We start from the raw sequence: 20,180 nt of genomic DNA, 5'->3' as shown, positions 1-20,180 counted from the left end.
AGGCACAAAAGTTCAATAAGAAAGAGAAGATAAGGAAAATTTTGTGGGCATAATAAGACAGAATAAGCAAATATTTTTGTTAAAGGGAATATCCTAACTGGTCTCAAACTTCTGTAGAGCAACTCATAGACCAGAAAACAGTGTGGCAGTGTCTACAGACTTCTGTCTTTGATTTACACATATGTAAGTAAAAGTACTTTAGTTGCTCTGTAAAGAGTCAACTCTAGGGGGGCCAGAGTGGAAGCAAAAAAAACCAGTTAGAAGTTTCCTGCAGCAGTACAGGTGATATATCATGGAGGTTGAGACCAGAATAGAGGCAGAGGGCCAAGATTTGGGATATATCTGGGAAGTAAGCACTTGTTACTGATGGAATGAAGTGAGACAAGTGAGAGGATGCCGAGTTATCTCTTAGGTTTCTGACTTTGACATCGGGATAAACAATGATGGCATTTGTTGAGATAAGGAAGATTGAGACAGAACCATGCTCTGTTTTTTTTTAGTTCGGAGTCCTACAGGTAGTAAGTTACCAATATTTGCTTGTTGGGATGATCATTTATTCAACATCGGAATTTTGTGAATACATGAATAGATATTCTGGCCAAATCGAACCACATTGAACAGTTGCCGAGACACCCTGTATGTCTTAGGCTCCAGTCAGAGACAGACCTGTTCTTCAATTGTTGTACTTAAAGATTGGCATTTGTTTTTGTAGAAGTACTATGTATGAATATCTGTGGAGTGTAGAATAAGAACTTACATTTTAAAAATGGATCTAATTTGGGGACAGGCCAAGTTAAAAAATCATGCACTATTAATACAGTAATAGGAATCGGTCCTTAGTTCCCACAGATATAAATTAAATGAACCATTTTTATATGCCTGTAGCACTGGCACATATTTTTTCACATTTTAATGTCAACTAAAAATAATATACCATCTAATACTAATTTATATAATAAAATCAGTTTAATCTCTTAGGGCGAGTTTATTTGAAGAAGTTGGAGAATAAATGAGTTCATAAACTAGAATTACTATTGCTTTGTTACATTATTTATAACCTTAGTAGACATAGACTGAAGGGATTATGTAAGGTTTAAGTTTCAAAAGATTCAATTTTATTCTGTAAAATCCTTACATGTGATTTGAAGTTATCCAGCATTTAAAGAAATAGTAAGTTTGTGCCTGAATTGAAGGGAGGAACAGAAACCCATCTGTATAACTTGGACAGTGGAAAACTAATCAGACGTTAGTAGTTCCTTATGCTAGCACTTGGAAGATGCAGAAACTTGCATAATTTGGAGGTCTGAGGCTTGCTTCTTTTGTTTTTATAGGGAGCACTTGTGTGCTTCTTTCTAGGTTCATGTTGATTACTTCTATAAGATTTCTTTAAAATTTTCTTTTTTATTTTAGTGATTAACTTGATCTACCCAAAAGAAATTAATTCTGTATAGCTGCTCACTCTAGGATATTTCAAAAATAAAAGTTTTATTTATTTTTTTCTAGGAAAGTACTTTTTAGGCAATTACAAAATAAACCCTGTAAAGTTAGATTGCTTTTTCCTTTGAAAAAATTACTGAATCTACTAAATATGTAGTCAAAGCTTTTATGAATAGTATTAAGGGATTTATAGGTTTGGCCTTATTTTTAAGCTTATACCGAGATATTCTTTCTCTGATTTATCTGCCAGGAAAAGAGGTTTCTAGGGATGTTTTATACCACACTGTAATGAGGGTGGAAATGTAGTACATTTTTAAAATAATACAGTTTGAAATAATACAGTTTGAAATGTAAATTAAACTGTTCAGGATATAAACCTCCTGTCATATATTTCATTCTAGTTGCTTTTTGTTTGGATCAGCTATCCTTTAATAAGACAATGATATCTACTTTAATTTCAGGATAAAAATACTTTGGACTATTGTAATTAGTTTTATAGACGGATAGTTAAAGTGAGGAAGAAATAATAAGGATGCTAAGCTCTTTTGTAGACTTAAATTCCCTAATTTATACACTAAGATACACCAAACTTGTGGGCTTACCAAAAAAATAATAGGATAAATATATACTGACATAGAAATATATCCACAAAATATTTTAATGGAAAAAAAACAAGATGCAGAACAACACATACAGTGTGATCTTATTCTTGTGAAATAAATGGACCACCACTCTGAATGTGTGTATGAATAAGTCTAAAAGACTTATTACTACATACCTACTACATAGACTACTAACATATCAATGGCTATCTTTAATTTTCTATTTTTCTGCATCTTTAATGTTTATTACAATGAGTATATGTTATTATGTAATTAAAGATGTAATATTAATAAATCTGTTATGTTGGCCTGTCAATTTGACTAGGTAATGTAAATTTGCATAAGCTTATATATTATATTTCCTTTTATATACAGTGTTCATCATAACAATATACTGAATTACCTTTTACACAAAGAGAAATTAAGGCAAATTTACATAGATATAAAATGAAAGATTAAGAAACTCTAAATAAAAGAATTTTTCCCAATCTCCTATAGTATATTGGCTCTAGTTTTTTTGTACAGGCCCTTTATCAGGTTGAGGACATTCCCTTGTATTTCTGGTTTACCAAGATTTTTAAAACAATGAATGAGTGTTGAACTTTGTCATTGCTTTTTTCACATCTATGATATACTCATATGTTTTCTTTTCCTTAATCTGTTAATATGATGAATTGATTTATGCTTGAATGTTGATACAACCTAGTTCCTGGGATAAACTCCACTTAGTCATGATGTATTAACTTTTTTATATATTGCTAAAGTTGACTTGCTAATAATTTTTGTGTGCCTATTCCAAAAAGATATTCTTCTCTTGTTTTCCTTCTTATGATGTCTTTGTCTGGCTTTGGTTTCAGGGTGATGCCACCTCAATAAAATGGGTTGGGCAGTGTCTTCTCTTTTCTGTATGAATTTGTGTACAACTGGTATTGTTTCTTTCTTAAATGTTTGAAAGAATTTAACAGCAAAGCCACCTAGACCTGAAGTTTTCTTTGGGCAAAGATTTTAAACTATGAATTAAATTACTTTAATAGATGTAGGTCTAGTCATATTATCTGTTTGTTCACCTGAGGTGGTGAGAAGTTGGAGGATGCTGAGTGCCCACCACCGGGAGAGTAAACACACTAAGTGTTCTGCAGCAAATCAGAGCAAGGGATTGGTTGCCCACATAAAAATATGGATGGATTGTAGAAACAAAACTCTAAAAGAAAAAAGCAAGAAACAAAATGAGATCTTTAACATATACCATTTACATAAGTTAAAATGCATACATACAAAGGGATCCTGACTTCTCACACCTCATTCTCTTGAGAACAAGTGAATACCTTCTGTGCGTTGAAGAAATGTGTATGTACAAATAGACATAGATATTCTGAAAATCAATGATATCTATATTGAAAATACTTTCTTCTTACAGATGTTGATGAATGCCAGGCTATTCCTGGGATATGCCAGGGAGGAAACTGCATCAATACAGTGGGCTCTTTTGAATGCAAATGTCCTGCTGGTCACAAGCAGAGTGAAACTACTCAGAAATGTGAAGGTAAGGGTCTCTATTTTGAGGGACATGTCTAATTGTTGACTCTGAATCCAAGAAAAACATGACTTCATTTTGAGTTTTGGAGGATTTAATCACAATTGTAATTATTTATTTTAATATGAAAGTGAAGGAATAACCTTAGAGTAGTTCTGTATTAGTTTGTGTAATTAATGGGGTTGATTTGGAAAAAGAGCCAATGATCATTTTACATTTGTTATCTCAGTTTCTATGTTGTAGTGAGAATGGGAGTAATCCAGCCATTTATATTTGTCCCTTAATGAAATAGTTTTCTATTTCACTTATGAAATTATATCAAACATTAAAATTGGGTACAGACTAGTTCCTAGGAACGAAGAGAGTGTTTGATTATAGGTGAGAAGGCACAGCCACCGATTGATGAGAGTGTTTGTGACATTTCCATTAATCATCCAACAATGTATTACTTCTTAGTTGAAATGGAATGAGCCTTTTCTACAGCACGTTTCATCAAAACAACATATAGAATCAAGACACAGTTTGGCGAAAGTCAGTGCAACTCTATTCGCACTTGTCTATGTTCTTTAGGAAAGGGGGCTATTGATGTAATGTAGGCACCACTCGGAGCCCTGAATCCAGTCGTCTCTTTCCTTGTTTCCTGCCCAGGCAGCCAAATCCATTTAACCAAAGCCCAGAAAAAATTATGTGATTTAATGTTTGGGATTGGTGGGGAATAGTAGGCTTGGAAGAAGTGGTGATTAGAATTTGAAAGCTAAAGGTTTAATGAAGCCTTTACTTTGTGTCTAAGTCATGTTTATTTGAATAGGTCTTAAAAGTGAGTATTATCAATTTTCTTTGGGTTATAGTGTTTCTTTATGTAAAAGATCAAGTGGCATTTCCTTACATAAAATTATTTAGTGTAATTGGTGGCATAATATATCTGGAAAGGCTATAAACTGTTGCTACACTCAGTTACAGGTTTTGAATTATAGTCAGTTTACATATAGTTTATGTAGTATCAATGCAAAAGTGTTGCCATAAGTTTAAAGTTACTGTTTGTTCTAAATAAAAATATGATGATAGCAGTTACTTTTGACCAACTGTCAAAGGTAAGATTTTAATTTTTTATGTGGATTACAATGAATGTAAAATATAGAAGTACTAAAAGATTTAGTTTCAAATGATGCCCTCCCTATTTCTATTATAGCACATTTTATATTTCTGTTCATATGGCAATGAAATTCTCCAAAGAAATCTTTTTTAGTCTGTAAGTTACTAGATCTGTTCAGAAATAAGAAAGGTAACTCCAGAGCTTTGAATATGTCATTAGGAGAGTGGTGGTAGCATTAACAAGAAACTGCAAAGTCAGCTTAATAACTTTGAAAAATTGTGTTATTGAGTTTTTTGTATGTGTATTTGTTTATTGACCATCTCACTTCAACACTTGAGTAAGATCATTGAGGACAAAAACTCTGTCTTGGTTCATGCTATATCAAAGAGCCTGGAACAGTTCTGATACATTGTAAGCTATATTGATTAATTGGGAACAGGCTAGATAATAAGTTAAGTTCTTTTACTTGGGTTGAATGTCCAAAAGAAAAGAAAATATGGGGCCAGAGTTGAAATTGTATTTGGAAAGAGGCCAGTGATCTTCATGATGGGGATTTTTCCTTCATCTGACTTTTTTTTTCACTTTCTTAATAATCTTATTTTACTTTGGTTGCAATTCAAAGACCAAGAGCACGAACATTAAGTGCAGTTTAGCATTTTTAGATTTTTGTGTCATTGTCCCTCTTTGGTCACCTGCAGGAAATGCTTTTGAGGTCAGGGACCTTCACTCTCTATTTAAAAGAAAGAACTGTCTTCTGCTTGTTCATTGGGATATCTTCTTAACTAAAATCTTATCCTAAAAGGCTTGTTCTACTGGAAGTTTGAACACATATAGTTTATACTAAATTGAAAAAACGAAATAGTGAGGGAGCATTCATCTCCTAATTTAAAGTTTGAAAACTGTGACTCTATATCTATCATTGAGGCCTGTTTTGTTTCACATCATTAGTCGGGTGGATTCTCTTGTGGGATTATTTTTTTTTCTCATGTTCAGTTATAGGCTACTGTCCGAGCAGTTAATCTGAGTCCAAAGCAGAAAGGAATATATGTTTCTCTCTCTCTGTTTGTCTGTAAAAGAATCAGTTATTTTCCCCCATCACTAAGTTAGTATCCCAGATTCAATAAAACCTCTCATGTCTACTAGTCATGTCTTATTTCTCCTGGGCCAGATTGGCTACAAAATCTTTTCCTAATTCTGTCATACAGTGGGCAAAATTATTCTTTGGTAGAATAAACTATTTATTCACATCCAGAAAGAAAGTCGTTTCAGTTATTTACTCTTTTCAAAGATTCATTCATCTAAATTTCTGTTTAAATGAAGAAGAAAAGCAGAACATATCAATATAATATGAAATGGTGTATCAGAAGACTGTCCACATTTTTCTTTTTTATAATAAAATATGTTATTTTGAATTTCAGTCCACTTGGATAAAGCACAAGTAGGTACCAGATGTCCTTGCATGATCCCTCCTTCCAGACTATACCTTCTCTGACATTCCTTGAGCTAGTTATTCTTTCCTGGCTTAAATGGAAGGCAGGAAAATAGCATCATTGTATTGGAAAGTTTCCCTTCAGTGGCTCTTTACATGTCAAATAGTTGTTTGCAATTTATTCTGAAGAGTCTTCAGCTTTGCTCCATTACCACAGTATTTAGTTGTTTGGGATTTGTGACAACAAATGTATTTATTTATGCTCATGAAACTCATGAAAGTTGGCACAGTATCGTTAACTGCTGTTCCAACTCTGATAAACCGTGGAAAATAAACGTCTGTGCTAAACTGAAAGGTACTTACTTTTACTCATATTACCAAAAGTGTATTAACTTTAAAATAAATAATAAATAAATTCACTGACTATTTCCCCCAAAGAAAACTACATATTAAAAATTGAGATTCAAGTAAGGGGACTGTAAACATTGGAAAACGTTTTAGGTCATTAATTTAAAAAACACAGAACTATCTTTTAAATCTTCTTAAGAAATTTGTAACACTGTAGTTAAAACATAAATCCCCTCTCCCTTAAATAAGAAAGCCCACACTGCTAAACTCAAATCTACTTTCTGCTCTCATAACAAATAAGGTATTCCTCTATCACAACACTTTTTATTGTGCATTATTAGTAATTTTTTGTCTGAGTCTGCCTGCCGGTAATTTGCACCAAAATAAGATATTAATAAAAGCTAATATTTATGGAGCACTTAATTTATTCTCGACTATACTTAAACCACTTTACATGGGTTTTCTTATTAAATCATAATACAGTGCTGTGAGGTTGGTTACTGTTATTAACCCACTTTACAGAAGAAGAGACTGAGGCACAGAGAGTCTGAGTGACTTTTGCAAGGTTTAATGCCTAGGAAACCATGGAGCCAGGGTTCCAACCTGCTGGATTCATTCCATAGCTTTCACTCTCAGCAAGCTCTGTTGAGCAAGCAAAGGTGGGTGACCGGGCAGCACACACTCCAACCCATGGACTGTATTTACAGGGGGAAACTCATGGAGACAGCAGTAGCAAAGGGGTACCTGTTTGCTCATTGCATTCTGTGGTCGTGCCCTGCAATCCAGCAAGGCCAGAGTTAGACCCATTTCGGTGATCCTGGTACTGGCTGTGGAGATTTTGCTATATTTTCTATTTATTAAAATGAAAGTTTATTATGTACCACTGTGCTAAAATAATCCATTCTTTATGACTTTAGAATTGAAATTGCAGGGGAAGGAGAACAACAGTAGGGAAAAGTGGAACCGAACTAATTCTGTCTTTATTCACAGAAGGGAGTCAATAGCAGAGGTCTAGAGAAATTAATTGTAAAAGAGGAAGAGGTCAGGGTGTTAATTACAATGAAGCTGATTATAATTTGCTTTTGGCAAAAATATAAGTATTATTTTAAAGGGTGTATGTGGTAGTTGTATTGTGAAGAAAGATGTTCTTAAATCATCTTTAAACAAAACGCTGCAAAAATCCTGGTCATCGGGCTTCCCTGGTGGCGCAGTGGTTGAGAATCTGCCCGCTAATGCAGGGGACACGGGTTCGAGCCCTGGCCTGGGAAGATCCCACATGCCGCGGAGCGGCTGGGCCCGTGAGCCACAACTGCTGAGCCTGCGCGTCTGGAGCCTGTGCTCCGCAACGAGAGAGGCCCGCGCATCGCGATGAAGAGTGGCCCCCGCTTGCCACAACTGGAGAAAGCCCTCGCACAGAAACGAAGACCCAACACAGCCAAAATCAATCAATCAATCAATCAATCAAAAACATACGCATCTGATTCAAGATCCTCATTAAAAAAAAAAAAAAAAAAAAAAAAAATCCTGGTCATCAACTGCAAATGAGCTTCATGGCCCAGTGAAATCACAGCTGATGCAGGAGTCAAAACACAGGCTGCTCCTTTGCAAATAGGTAGGTTAGGACTTTTAAAGTAGGAAACAGGTCAATCTAGCTCTACTTTATGGTGATTGCATTTGTCTATTTCAGGATTTCTTCTCTCTCTACACACACATACACACACATCTACCTACATATCTATGCTCCCTCTCTCTCTCAGCTGCACAGAATTTTATTCATCACAGTATTTGTTTCATGGCATAATCTCATTATTATTCCACCCAAACCCTGCTTTCTTTTTTTCTTTGATTCCCTATCTTAAAGTGTGGAGCAATTTCAGAGGCTTCCACTTGGCCTTGCTCACTATAATAGCTCTTGCCCTACAGGCCAAGCGCTCTCTGTGCCAGCGGTGCCAACTAATAGGTGTGTTCTGACTAATTAGACATCTGAGGTCGTGGGAAGTGAATACTGGCTGGGTCCGTGCACCTAGTGGACCCACTGTGACCTGAATCTGGTCCAGAGCTTCATTCATTGCCTGGCTCTTCTGTATCCTCATACTAACGTGGGACCATGATGCCACTTCCAGGTGTCAGTGTCATTTCAGACCCGTGTCCAAGGGTCCTCTCAATGTTTGGGTGTCATAGCCTGCTTTTTTTAGTTGCTTTAAATAATGTAATAAGCACCCATGAAACTACCAAAAAGAAAAGCCAGGGCCAGGATAATAACCCGTATCGATCATGGTGCTCCCTCAACCACACTATGTATCCGGATTCTACATTTTTCTGGCTTTTTTTAGATGGTTGTATTACACCTATAGATATTTCACTTATTATTGTTAATTATTATTTCAGTTTTTTAAATTTTACAAAAAAATTTTGATCTGTGTGGAGCTTTTATTATAATGAAATGGTTCATCTATATAGTTGCATGTTGTTCTATTCTTGTATCTATTCTTTAGAATAGGATATAATATTCCATTATGTGGCTTTATCTTAGTGTGTTTATCCACTTTCTCACTGATGGGCATCGTTTTTTGGTTCTTCCTGTTGTGAGTAGTGGTCAGCATACTTGCAGACACACATACGCTGATTTTCCGGAGGGATATCTACCTCTCTTTTTGATCCCTTCATTTCCCAAAGGGTGACTCATTCACATTTCCACTAGGATTGATGTCTGTGTAGGCAGCTTAGGTCACAAGGCTTAGCGTGCTGAGCCTTGTTTCCACCTACTGTTGTTTGATGCCTGATTGGGGAACAAAGAGCCTGACACTCTGCAGTTAGGGTGCCTCCCCCCTCATCCCAGGCCTGTGTGCTGCCTTTCAGAGAAGCATCTGCTGAGCGATCAGTGAGCCCACTCTGGCTTACAGGACTAGACTCCCATCTTCTAGATTACTCTTTAGGTCTTTTCCTCGAGGCTTTGGTCTCATGATACAGATTAAGAAATCATACAGGAGAAGCAAAGATACTGCAAACGTTTCCATATCTTTTTTGTTTGTTTTTGTTTTGCACATGTTACAGTTTATTTATATTTTCCCAAAGCATTAAGCATTACCTACTCTTTTTTTTTTAATTGAGGTATATACTTGGTTTAGAATATTAAATTAGTTTCAGGTATACAGCATAGTGATTCAATATTTTTATAGGTTATACTCCACTTAAAGTTATTGCAAAATAATGGCTACATTTCCCTGTGCTCTACGATATATCCTTGTTGCTTATCTATTTTATACATAGTAGTTTGTGTACCATACACCTATCTTGCCCCTCCTGCCTTCCCTCTCTCCACTGATATTCACTGGTTTGTTTTCTATATCTGTGAGCCTGCTTCTGTTTTGTATATACATTCATTTGTTTTCTTTTTTAGATTCCACATATAAGTGATAACATACAATATTTGTCTTTCTCTGACTAATTTCAGAAAGCATAATTCTCTCTAGTTCCATCCATGTTGTTGCGAATGGTAAATTTTCATTTTTTATGGCTGAGTAATATTCCATTGTATCTTCTTTATCCATCATATGTGGATGGACACTTGGGTTGTTTCCGTATCCTGGCTATTGAAGCATCACCTCATCTTAAGCATAGCATTTTCCTGGCAACAGCCTTCAATATTCAGTCTCATTTTTAAGGCATATTAATAGAAGGGATTGAGCCTATAACAACCCAAACTCCTCCTTGAGGACAGGATTAAATTCTGGGCAAGGCCAGCACAATGGCAAAGATTGTTAAAGCTCATCTTCCTGTTAACCTGGTCTTAGTCCCCAGCCTCCTTCATCCCAGTTCCCCATACCCTCTCCCCTGGAAACAAAATTATTAATTTTATAACACAGGGACAATAATGGAAACCTTATTTAAATGGAACTACTAGCTTTGAGAATCAAAGCCTGGCTCAACTTGCCATTGCTTCCTGTGTGTGCTAAGCAAAAATGACATCCAGCAGGGTCACTGTGTTTCCATCTCTCTCTCTCTCTCTCTTTCTCCCTGCCCCCCCATAGAAGGTAGACAGTGACTTGTAATCAAATGAATTGATAGTAAAAGTTCTTTGCACTAAGGAATCTGCTTTTCATGATGCATTTATCTTGGGAGGCAGAGCCTTGAGTGGCCTAGAAACTTTGCATATATATTAAGAGTTAAAATCTAAAATGGAAATCTGAAGCATTTATGCTTTCATAAACCCTTTGGGAAGGGCATATGGACCAGGTTAGCAGTGGGGTTTTCAATTTTGACTTTTAGAAGCCCCCCATGTGTCTCATGAATGGAAATGTCACATCCAAGAAAGTGAGGCCAGCAGGCAAGAATGATAGAAGTCCAGAGGAGCAGCCAAACAGCAGCCTGGGGCTGACATTTGAGGCAAAATCAGCACGTATCACTTTCTAGGGTATTTATCAGAAGTTGCCAGTCTAAACTCTTTCAGCTTCTTCCCACAAATGACTTCCGCTATTAAAATGCATGCATTAAGTAACTTGGGCGCTACTTTGGCAATCTTAGTCAACTCACAGCAATATTTCATACTGAGTTACTGAAGTGACATCTCTCCCTTAATTTAAACCTAAATGAAATGGTTTTCATGGAAAGTTGCACACACAGTTTTCTATGAAAGCCTGAAGGAGAAAGAGTGCTTTATTTACGGCATTATGGGTAGCATCATCATTACAAACATGAAGTCTGTGAAAAATACATATTCCAAAAGAAAATTATTCAACAAAAAGATATTCTTTAGCTTGTGATCTAGATTTTGAATCAAAATTAGAAATATTCAGGTCACATTTTAACTTTTTTTTTAATGTGATTTTTTTTAACATCTTTATTGGAGTATAATTGCTTTACAATTTAACTTTCTTTTACAAGAAATTTATTTTTTAAAGTTTTCATTCCAAGAACAAGAGGAAAATTGTAGAGAGAAATGACAATTTTAAGTTTCAAGTACAATTCAGGAAATAAATGTGGAGAGAGAAGAGAGCATAGGAGCAAATAGTACAAGATTTGGGGCCCAAATGTCAGGGTCTGTGCTCCAGCAGCATGTGGGGACTGTGTGATCTCAAGCAAATTAATGCCTTTATCTTTACAGTAGAGATAATAATGGTCTTTTCTATATAAGGTTTTTATGAGTATTATATAAGATAAAGAAAGCATTTGGCCTTTTTTAGGTCTTTGTTAAAGAAGGCAGGGATATATAGCACAGACAATTTAATTATAAAAGATTCAATAAACCATGTGATTTGAGATCTTAAAAAAATAATTGTAAAAGAGTTCTAATATAACATTTCAGTTATTACTTGTAGTAGTTTCCTATAAATAAACTCTTTTAATCTTAAACAAAACAAAACAAAATTGACCTACTAGAGCATATATTTGCCTACTCTGACCAAAGTATTAACAAACAATGGAATGGACCCAAATCCATCATCATTATGTGAAGGAACATGGAACTGGGGATTTAAGATTATCCATTAATTCCTGATGTCTCACCCTGTTTTTACTCCTCTAGCCCCAGTTTCACCCAAATTACAGAAATGGATATTTGAGACCCAGAGGACTTTTATTTATTAAGCATAACACAATGGTCAGGAAATTGTATTTTAGTGGATTCAGGGAAATTTTCCCAAATGATGGAACCAGTGTTTCCCCAGTGCCATTGTATATTTAAATCCCTTTTTAAAAAAAATATGAAAAAAAAGCATGGTAAAGTAATTTACATGATTCTTGCAGTTCACTTTCTGCTGAAGATCACTGGAAAAATTGAGAGCCTGCAAAAAACCGTTCTCAGAGACACAAAAGTAGGTGTGTGTTAGTGATAGAAAAATCTATTCTACCCTGGAATGAAAGGATCAGGTGAACATTTTGAACTTTGACATTAGAAAAAAAAAGATATAAACTCAAATATACTCCCTCATTTTACTAAATCATTGCTGTTTTATAGTAGAAATGTAAAGGCAATAATGCAGGCCAAAATAAACAAAATAAAATGCTGGTTGTACAATATTCTCGATATGTATCTTTAGCTTCTACTGAAAGAGAGAGAGAGAGAGAAAGAAAAGCTGTCTCACAAATTACCATGGCTCAGTGCCTGAAGGAAATTAGTCTACTCTAAAGAAATGTCCTGTGTAGTCAGGTAAAAATGTAACAAAATTTGAAATATAATACCTTGATCCATGACTGCATTTTTTACAAGTGTTGCAGTTACTGACCTTGTGTATACTACATTCACCACCTAGGCATGGAAAAATGTATGAAGGACTGGTGAAAATTTTTACGGGCTGCTAATTAATTTTAGAGCTTCCATTTTAGTCAAGATATAAATAAACAAAGCTGTGATAATGCTTAAGCTGTGTTTCCTTCATAGTCCCAAATTAGGAATCTCTCTTTTTCTTAAATGTAATCCTTTCATATTTCAGTGTAAAGTGTTTCTCATCTATACTCTGCGTTTGCTAGATTTTAGTACAATTAATTATATTTAAAGATAATATGAATGATTTTGAAAATTTTAACTATAGTCTCCTGCTGTATTGCTCAAAAGGTCAAGTAAATTGTTTCTTCAAGTACCTGTTGTTTTACTTACTTCCATAAGACAACTATTTTAAGCAGCTCTTATTTCAAGGACACAAAATTTAAAATAAACAAACAAATGAATAAATTTAGTTATAGTATGTGCAAGTTTCTTTCAGCGTCATCATATGGATATTAGATGAGTTACTGTGTTTTCTGTGTAAGCTTTGGTTTTCCTAATGGACGGTGGTTTCATAGTTCACATGTTAACGTGTCTTTTTCAGTTTAACTATGAAAGCTATCTGAGGTATATTTTTGTCCCAGTCCAGCAGCAGTGCACACAGGACAAATGCAGGGCAAAGTTGCGGGTTTGTACGATCTAGCGTGGCTGAATTCTGTTGATTGGCAGAAGACAGTTTGGGCAATGTTTACTAACAGCTGTACACCATCATACTAAATTTAGTACGGCTTGATTTAACTAGCTGTAGCTGATGCTAATCTGAAGCATAAACATATTTTTCAGCTTTAGGTTTCAACTTCCAAATTCTTGGAAATGCTACCAGGAGTATGTGACTATAAATCAAAATTTCCCTTCTCCCATTTGTGATAGAATATCATAATAGTTCATATCACATAGAAGTAAACAGCTTTTCATTTTGTTCTTATATGTATTAGGGACTATGGTGAAGACTTTCTTATCCAGCAAAATCAGTACTATTTGCTAGTTAATAAAAAATGAAAAGAGAAGATAATAAAAGTGATACATCCTTTAACATTTCAGTTTAACTTAAAACTTTGTGTTGACCTTCGTTTTCCAATCTTCTGTTACAGGGAGTGGGCCTTCTTTTTGAGAGTGGTTTCCCAAATGACCTCAGGAACTTTAATTGTCTCATAAACCTCACCCAAATGCTTATGATTTCCAGTTTCATTTCTTTAAATTAAAGCAAACTCAAGGCACTCTTGAGTGCAGAATCCTTCTAGATCACGGGTCGACAAACTTTTTCTGTAAAGGGCCAGATAATAAATAGTTTTGGAGATGGAAGTCACTTTTTGTTGCAGATATGCAACTCTACCACCCTAATGCAAAAGCGGCCATAGACATTAAATACATAAATGAATGAGTGTGGCTGTGTTTTAATAAAACTTTCATTACAAAGACAGGCAATAGGCTGCAGTTTGCCAACCCCTGTTCTTGATTATCATGGTTATCACTATTCTTGCCCTATTTCAAATTGTCTTCCCTTTACCTAATTTTATAGCTATTTTCTTAGTGACTGGTTAGATGATTTTAGGTGGGTCATGGACAAACAAGTTTTATTTTAATAGTTATAATCTATTAAAATGTCTTAAGGAAAAAAAACATAACTAATGCATCAAAACTATGTGTTTATGAATGTTATTCCTGAAAGTATTATTCATTATAACAAAGTTCAAATTAAAATTTTTTTGTAGAGACTTTATTTTTTAGAGTGGATTTAGGATCATAGCAAAATTGAGAAGAAGGTATAGAGATTTCTCCTATAGTCCTTGACTCAGAACTGGAGAGCCTCCCCTGTTATCAACATTCCCCACCAGAGTGGTACCTTTGTTACATTGATGAACCTATATGGATGCATCATAATCACTGAAAGCCTGTAGTTTACCTTAGGGTTCACTCTTGGTATTGCACATTGGATTTGGACAAATGAAAACTGACATGTATCCATCATTACAGTATCATAAAGACTATTTTCAGTGCCCTAAAAATCCTCTCATTTAAATTTTTTAAATGAGTATGCATATAGAAATATATTAAGTAAAAAGTAATATAAGTGATTCAAGAATATAGCAGTTGGTATGGAGATGTGATTTTTAATGACTAGAATCTTAGAAATGACATTGTAAGATTTATTATTATTATCATCATTATATTTATTATTATTATTATCACAAAGCTGTTTTACTTCCGAAAATGTGTTCTCCAAACTGAAACTCAGGGTCACCATTATGTTTGCCAGAGAGTTCCAAGGGGAAAGGAATGGGCTGCTAATAAGATTATAATAAATTTAGTTGTATTATCTTTCTTTCTAGGTCTATCTTTCTTATCTCCAATTGTCATCTCCTCTTCTTCCCATCCTTTCTTATAGTATTGCTCTTTTTCTATTCTTCTCTGCTGTCACCTAGACTGTAATTAGAAACCTGGTCATTCCTGAGATTAGAAGAAAATTTCTGTCGACATCATTAACATCATGCCAGGTCATTCTACTCTTAAGCATCTACCTGTATGTGGTCTATGAATCAATGCAGCACTCAAAAAGAAGGGATGTGTATGCTACTGCAGTTAGTATTTTATTTTATTTTATTTTATTTTATTTATTTATTTATTTTTAAAAGTACTGTTCAAACTACTCTTTTTTTTTTTTAATTTAAATTATTTATTTATTTATGTATGGCTGTGTTGGTCTTCATTTCTGTGTGAGGGCTTTCTCTAGTTGTGGCAAGTGGGGGCCACTCTTCATCGTGGTGCGCGGGCCTCTCGCTATGGCGGCCTCTCTTGTTGCGGAGCACAGGCTCCAGACGCGCAGGCTCAGTAATTGTGGCTCACGGGCCTAGTTGCTCCGCGGCATGTGGGGTCTTCCCAGACCAGGGCTCGAACCCGTGTCCCCTGCATTGGCAGGCAGACTCTCAACCACTGTGCCACCAGGGAAGCCCAGTATTTTATTTTTAAAATAAAAATTTTCAAACAAAAATATGAGCAAACTTTTTCTAAAACTACTGCTATATGCTTATACATAAATAGGTTCTGTTTTAACATGAAGGCATATAAGAAAATGCTTTCAATAATGTTGGGAAAAAATATCAAAGGTTGCTCTCTTGTTTTGTTGGGTTCTAAGCACAACAGATTGGAAGCCATTGAAGATATTTTGTAATAAAAAACATCTGAAGTTTGCTAAAAATTTCTCATCTAATACTTTAGTAAATCCATATTGTAAATGTTTAGTTGTTGGCTTAGAAAATTAATTCTTCTTAACAAGCTCATAGAATACAGCTAATCACAAATTAAATTATCATAACTTTTCCTCCCACATGGAATATTTTTCCCTTAATTTACCATATGATAGAAAAAATATTTTTTATAGTTAACTAACAAAAACCAGGAAGTATAGCATTCTGGCATTTGTTTGAAACTTGATTTTACATTTAAAAATATTCCCTATAGCTTCAAGATGGAAGATTGTTTATGTTGATGGGCTTTTTTCCAAAAAGTATAATGTTGCATTTTATATAAATCCTGTGTACTAGTGTGGACACACTATTTGTAATGGCTAGTTAATCGAGTATTAATATTTCTATCTGGAATCAAGAAAGTATGTGGATCTCATGGTAAAATATATTCTAGGACATGCTCCTTTTTAAGAAGTTAATTAAAATTTGATTGTGTTTTTCTTTTAGGAATATTGCTATGTTATATGTAACTACTGTCTTTATCATTTGCATAACTTGTGAACAATGGAGTGAGATGAGGGAGAAAAGAAAGGGGAAGATTGTTCTGCCTTCAGTGCTTCATCCCTCACCTCCGGGCTGTGTAAAAAGAGAGGATCCTTAAAGAGGTTGAAGAGTAGTGAGGATCTTTTTTGGAAAGTGTTGCCCATGAACTAGAGTGTAGGAGGGGGAACAAAAGAAGTGGAGCCCAACTCAGAACTGAAGAGTCTCTGCTCTGCATTTCCAGAGTTTGAAAGGCAAAAGATGCATGAGTTTCCCACCTCCCAAGTGAGGACCCCACAGAAAGGAGATGGGTTGGGTGTTCTTGAAAAGAGCTCCTGCCACATGGATTCCTGTAGGGTGGGTGATCCTAGCCTGGGGATAAACTGTCAGAAAACTGGGGCTGATGAGAGAGTTACAAGTGGTCAGATAGAGGAGGTATCCCTGGGATCAGCGGTGAGAGGTGAGAGACCTCAGCATTGAGAGGTTTCCCAAAATATCAGGAAAAGTATTAGGCTTTGGAGCCACCATGCCCAGAGGGCACTGATGCCAGAATCATTCATTCAGAAAAATATTTATTGAGTTCCTAGCACACTACTAGACCCTGGAGAAAGAGTAGTCAACAAACAGATAAAAATCCTTTCTCTCATGCAGGTTACATTATAAAAACAAGGGACAAACAGTCAACAAGTAAAAATCTACACCATGTCTGTCAGATGTGAAAAAGCCATCAGAAAAGCAAAGCTGGGTGAGAATGAGGGTGTGAAGGAGGTGAGGGGAAAACCATGGCTGTGTGGGGAGGCGGATGCCGGACAGGGACCAGCAAGTGCAGTGGCTCTGAAGCAGGGGCATGCCTGAGGGATGGAGAGAATGTTAAAGAGGCCAGTGTGACTGGAGCACAGGGGTAAGGAGGGCCGTAACTAGGAAGTGACAGGTTTAGAGATGCAGTCTGGTGCCAGATTGTGTGGGGCTTTGCAGGCCCAGGTAAGTACTTTGGACTTTAGTTTGAGTTCTCAAAACGAGAGCCGGTGGAGAGTTTTGAGCAGAGGAGTGAAATATTCTGATCTCCATTTAAAAAGATTTGCTCTGGCTGCTGGGTGGTAAAAAGATAAGGGAACATGTGGATGCAGGGAGAGCAATTAAAAAGCTATTGCAGTAGTGTGAGATTCGATGATAGCTTAGACCAGGAGTTTATTGGTAAACGTGATGAGAAATGGTTGAATTTCATGTATTTTGAAGGTTGAACCAACAGAATTTGTTGAGGGTCTCTTGTGAGCTGGGGAAACAAAAGAATTGAGTAGTTCCAAGGTTTTCGGAACGGAGGTCACACAGTTCCCATTAACTGAGATGGAGAACATCTGTGGGTGATACATAGTTGGGTGGGTGGGTAGATACCATGACCTCAGCTTTAGATGGTTAATTTGAGACACCTGTTAGACATTCAGGTAGCCATTTGTAGTTGCATATATGGGTTAAGGTCCAGGGCAAGGTCGAGGCTCACGATATAAATTTGGGAGTCTTCAGCTTGTAGCTGATGTTTAAAGCCACGAGAATAGATAGATCATAAAGGGAGCATTTTGATAGAGAAGAATCCAAGGGCTGAGCCCTAGAACATTTCAACACTTAGAGGTCCAGGAGATGAGAAACAACCAGCAAAGGAGACTGAGAAGGAAAAATCTGTGAGATAACATCTCCACCAACCAAGTAAAATCTTTGTTACCAGTACTTGTCCTCTCTCCTCCCCACTACAGCATTGAAAGAACTCATAATAGCTGCTGTCTTGGGAGGGAGGAATAGGAAAATAGAAGGAAAAAAGACGACCACATCTCCTCCACTGCTGAAGGCTTCTAAGCCTCCTCAGGCTCAAACTGGGGAGGAGGAAAAGCTTTAACTGGATGAGGAATTAGAACTATGTGGTTTGTTGCATTTGAGCAGACATTTTGTTCATCTGAAAAGGGTAGGAAAACCTAAGGGAGCTGCCTGAAATTTCCTAGGGTCAAGAAAGAACTGGTCAAAAGAAAATGTGCAAGATGGCAGTGGGAGAAATAAAAAGTTGCTTTCTCTTGCACCCTTATGGTTTCACATACTCATTACCACATATTTTCTCAGTTTATTTGAAAACATTTAACTTCATGACTTATAGTTGTAAGTCTACAGGCAAAAGTTTAACTTTTGCATAAATCATCAGACAGATCCTGTGAGTAATTTAAAGAAAAGTGAATTCCAAACGTGAAGGTCTTTCAGAATCTCAGTGAAGACCCCTGAGGTGCTTCAGTGTCCTTGAGAATTGTCCAGATTACTTCCTGGGGATAAGCAACAATTCTGTCTTGTACCGTAAATGTGTCTGTGCTCTGTCAGCCCAGAGTGTGACCCCAGTGAGGTCCAATCAGTCTTGGTGAGTTTTCCCAGTCAGCCATTTTGAATTTGCCACTTTGCACACAGAATGCTAGTGGATGAGTTGTTGGATTTATGCAACTCCATCACCTCCTTGAGCAAATCAAATTGTGTGCTTTACAGGCTGAGTGAGCCTTAGGAGTGACCCCTGCCTGCTTACACCTACACAATCCAATCTGTGCAGATACACAGATATGTCTGTGCAGTTCAGTGTATGTACAGTTACATATTGAATTTAAACTGGATATATATGAATGAAATCTGTCAGGTGAATAAGGAAATCAGCCAAACCCAGGAAAATACAACTGTAACAATTCAAAGATTAACTTTTTTAATAAGAATTGCATATCGTATGTGTCTTAGTAACTGGGCATACCATTTTTGTTGAATTTATTTCCTTTTATGACGATAAGTATGAAAAGCACAGAGGCTAATGAATATTTATATAATAATTCTATTGGAAGGTAGGACACATTTTCACTGAATGCCATTTATTTAGAAAATACAAAATAAGTGCCTTGATGCATCATCAAATTATTGATGAAAGATCAAGATTTCTTAAATTAAGGTTCCTACTACATTATGCCAAAATACATTTAAAAATCCCGAGGGTTTTATGATTATGTCTTAATATACTGATGTTTAAAAGGAAAAATGGGAACAGAAAATATTAAATGCTTGCATCTTTGCCAAGTCCAAATGGTTATAGTAAATTTAACTTCGGAATTTCCTGACTCTTATGTTGTTAAAATTGTAGGTTTTACTCAACATTAAAAGAGCCTTTCAATTTAATTTTTCTATATTAAAATTTTTTAAGGTAATTATGGAGGGCAGAGAAAATTGGAAGAAAGAAAGATTTTAGAAGACATGGTTTAAACAGTTCATCTCTCAATTGTTAGAAATATTCTTTTACAGAAGCTCAATGTCATCCTTTTAAGCCTTCAATATTTTGCAGCCTGTAAATAATTTGGTCTTATTTGTCTTGGACTAACAAAAGGTAACAAAATATTGCCACCCTGAATAAATAAAAAAAAAAAACAGAAAAGAAAATAGAAAGAAAAGGAAAAACCACTGCTGGTAAATAGCTACACTTCCCAAGAGATATCATTTGGGGATGCAGACCAAAAATTTAAACTCATATTGATTGACTATGTTATCAGAAATTTTCATGTATTTTGAAATACAAATAGCTCTCCAATTGTTGTTGCAGTCTTAAAAACACTATGATGGAATTGCCTCTTGCTGCCATTACTTCATGCCTGAGTTACTCCAAATTAGTATTTAGAAAGATGCACTCTTGGTTTCAGGCCAAAAAGGAACCATGCATTACATTGCTACAGTCGTAGAAGAAAATGCTAT

The 20,180-nt window shown here is 35.8% G+C and overlaps 1 protein-coding gene across 1 annotated transcript in view; it reads left to right on the top strand.

Moving 5' to 3' along the window:
* The window catches only part of FBN2 (fibrillin 2), a 224,002-nt gene that overhangs the window by 68,912 nt on the left and 134,910 nt on the right, over positions 1 to 20,180 (top strand). Inside the window, exon 7 of the mRNA XM_057541239.1 lies at positions 3,457 to 3,582. Coding sequence (XP_057397222.1) covers positions 3,457 to 3,582 — 126 coding nt within the window. The remainder of the gene's footprint in view (positions 1 to 3,456; positions 3,583 to 20,180) is intronic.

The sequence above is a fragment of the Balaenoptera acutorostrata genome, chromosome 2 (assembly GCF_949987535.1).
Source record: "Balaenoptera acutorostrata chromosome 2, mBalAcu1.1, whole genome shotgun sequence".
NCBI lineage: Eukaryota > Metazoa > Chordata > Mammalia > Artiodactyla > Balaenopteridae > Balaenoptera > Balaenoptera acutorostrata.
Note: the sequence above shows the minus strand (reverse complement) of the source record. Positions and strands in the feature narration are given on the sequence as shown.